The 3373-nt window shown below is 35.6% G+C and overlaps 1 protein-coding gene across 1 annotated transcript in view; it reads right to left on the bottom strand.

Annotated features, from left to right (window-relative positions):
- LOC110462027 overlaps positions 1-1859 on the bottom strand; it is a 4121-nt gene extending 2262 nt beyond the window's left edge. Inside the window, exon 1 of the mRNA XM_021515798.1 lies at positions 224-1859. Within this exon, the coding sequence (XP_021371473.1) occupies positions 224-567 (344 nt within the window). The 5' untranslated portion in view covers positions 568-1859. The remainder of the gene's footprint in view (positions 1-223) is intronic.
- Positions 1860-3373: the final 1514 nt, after the last annotated feature.

Below are 3373 nucleotides of genomic sequence, written 5' to 3'. Positions count from 1 at the left end.
GATATAAGTCAACCAATCTAGTAGCATTACGATATAAGTCCACCAATCTAGTAGCATTATGATATAAGTCAACCAATCTAGTAGCTTTAGGATATAAGTCAACCAATCTAGTAGCATTACGATATACGTCAACCAGTCTAGTAGCATTACGATATAAGTCAACCAATCTAGTAGCATTAGGATATAAGTCCACCAATCTGGTAGCTTAAGGATATAAGTCAACCAATCTAGTAGCATTACGATATAAGTCAACCAATCTAGTAGCATTACGATATACGTCAGCCAATCTAGTAGCATTATGATATAAGTCCACCAATCTAGTAGCATTATGATATACGTCAACCAATCTAGTAGCTTTAGGATATAAGTCCACCAATCTAGTAGCATTATGATATAAGTCAACCAATCTAGTAGCATTACGACATACGTCAACCAATCTAGTAGCATTATGATATAAGGCAACCAATCTAGTAGCATTAGGATATAAGTCAGCCAATCTAGTAGCATTAGGATATAAGTCCACCAATCTAGTAGCATTAGGATATAAGTCAACCAATCTAGTAGCATTAGGATATTGTATTAACAACATGTGGGCGGAGTGCAATTTAGCAGTGTGTAATGTATCATGGGATTCCTAACGGACGGAAGTTTTGAGAAATTCCTAGATATGACATTTTCCTGCTTATTAGTGAAATATTTGGAAGACAACAATATATTAAATTCAGTTATAAAAGAGTTATCGAAACGATATACTTTTTTTTTAAAGTAGATAAGACTTAAGCTGACCTCTGTCATTAGCCGATAACGGAAAGCTTCTGCCTCAATTATTCACTTCTTCTGTCGTTCGGAAGGCACATCTTGGGCACAGCTCCAAAATCATAAGAGGTTTGCAACGTAACATTATACAGTTAGAGTAACAGAAATACTTTTTGTCATTGTCCTGTGTTTTTCTCGTTTTTGGGTCGGATGTGAAATGTATTGATTGAACGATGGCTCGATATTCACGGCGTTTTATTAAAACTACAAAAAAATGCATTTTATAGTAATGTTTATTTAGAAATAAGGTTTAACTGATAAACATATATTACTGACGAGATGATATGTATCGAAACAAGCAGGTCTTGATGGGCAAAGGTTGGTATTTTTGTGTTTTATTAAACGATGGTATGGTGTCTAGCAGTAGAATATTCAGCGGCACTGTTGAAGCATCAGTTATTAGACAGAGTTGCTACACCATCTGGGAGCAGCATTGCAGTACCGTCTCATACGACACTGCTTTGCTCTCTAATGACAGATTTAAAGCGTCATTTATCATGCTTCACTGATACGCCTTCTGATGGAAGTGCTTCTGTAAGGAATTTAGCTAGCAGTATGATGCCAATCCTAATACAGCACTGTTGCGCCATATTGTGGCACTGCTACCCCATCTGGTGACAGTAGATAAGTACATGTCGTAACACAGCACTGCTACCCAACTGGTGACCTTAGAGAAGTGTATGTCGTAACACAGTACTTATACCCCCTCTGGTGGTAGTAGTGAAGTGTATGTCGTAACACAGTATTGCTACCCCATCTGGTGACAGTAGATAAGTGTATGTCGTAACACAGTATTGCTACCCCCTCTGGTGGCAGTAGATAAGTGTGTGTCGTAACACAGTACTTATACCCCCTCTGGTGGCAGTAGTAAAGTGTAATTCGTCATACAACAAAATTACACCCTCTGGTGGCAGTGGTAACACGTTAGTCATCACACTGTCTTTTACGCCCTCTGGTGACAAATACATATTAGTGTATGCCTAGTTTTTATCGTTCTTCTGTACGTCTCTGTCATCAATTACTATATATGAGATATGTGATTTGTTAATAACTTACTTCCGGACGTAAGTATACTAACATTGTGAACGAATTTTCCTTTTCGTTCTGATTATGTTATATACAAAACAAAAAGCAAAACAATAAACATTGTTTCCTCAAGCGAGATTCCCTCAATTATTTTGAAAGATGTAGGTTATGTTGCATTTATAATGGAACGATATCGGGGAATTAATGGAAATAAGGTTCAGAAGGTCAGTGCTCTAACGTGTAAGCGTGCAGATTAAACGATGTCAGTTATCTAATATAGCATGTGATGACAGTTATAATAAACGCAATGTATTCTGGTTTCAATCAGAAATTAACATTCCAAAGGGTATTATGTACATTTGTAATATAAATATACTTCTACCTGATAGTGTAGATTACTAACCGCTAAATTAACGTAAAGACACGCCAAATTGTATTGTTTACCTTTTCTGAGGTGTTCTGAAAAGCCGTCTACAGAAAGAATGCAATTGCCATAAGTGGGGATTACGAATCTCAGAACAAGATATATTTCAGCAATTTTGTTTTTACCAACCTCCATGTTGGCGTGTCGTTATGTTAAATGAGCAAACAAGTCATTGCTATATGTGACATTCTACTTATCATGTATAACATGTTTTATATATATGTGACATTCTACTTATCATGTATAACATGTTTTATATATATGCAAACTGGAAAAAGGACTCAAAAGGTAGACCAATGTGTTTTGGGAATATTTCATTGTAACGATTTTCGCCGTTATGATCATCGTTAGCTGTTGAAATGGCTCACCTCACATCAATCACAGATAAATACTTACAGACATTTTATCATAATAAATTTCTGTCATTATTTCTATTTTATCAATTCATTGCATCGCAGAGATATAGAAATGAACTACTTTTATCAGTTTAAATACTTGAGTCTAGTTATCCAGTAATTTAAGGTTACTTACACAGTGGAAGTGTTTTCCCATACATACTGTAATTTAATTGCCCTGTTATTCAAAACGTTCTGTTCCCCCAATAACTTACTGTGTTGTATTATACAGATTTTTGAACGTTAAAGTTTTTATTCTTTAATGTATTTTGAAAACACCTCATTCTAGCTTCTCATAAGTAACTACGCTGCAGAGAGACACAAGCAGAGAGAGATTCTACAATGCGTTTTAGGACTTTAGTCTTGCTTTTCCTGAGAGACATGAAGAAGTGTTTTCCTTATTAAGTACTTTAATCTCCCGTAATTATGTCTTTATTGATATTTCTCCGCTATTATCAGCTGTGATTGTACCAGTACGACTGCTTCTACGACTATATATTCTTACTTACACTAAGTAAAGCAGCCCCTGTGTGACCTGCTCTGGGAAACGACACAGTGTTTATTATCAGATAAAATAACTATTTTGATGCTTCCCCGTGTTGTGTTTTTCATTGTGACACTATGATCATAACAAGTATACAATGGTTATTGTATGCAAAATAACAAGGTTACATGTACGTGGTATACGATCGAAATCCTTTATACCTTCTTA

This window comes from Mizuhopecten yessoensis, unplaced genomic scaffold (assembly GCF_002113885.1).
Source record: "Mizuhopecten yessoensis strain PY_sf001 unplaced genomic scaffold, ASM211388v2 scaffold10729, whole genome shotgun sequence".
Classification (NCBI taxonomy): Eukaryota; Metazoa; Mollusca; class Bivalvia; order Pectinida; family Pectinidae; genus Mizuhopecten; species Mizuhopecten yessoensis.
The sequence above is the reverse complement of the archived record's forward strand: the minus strand, read 5'-3'. Positions and strand labels throughout refer to the sequence as shown.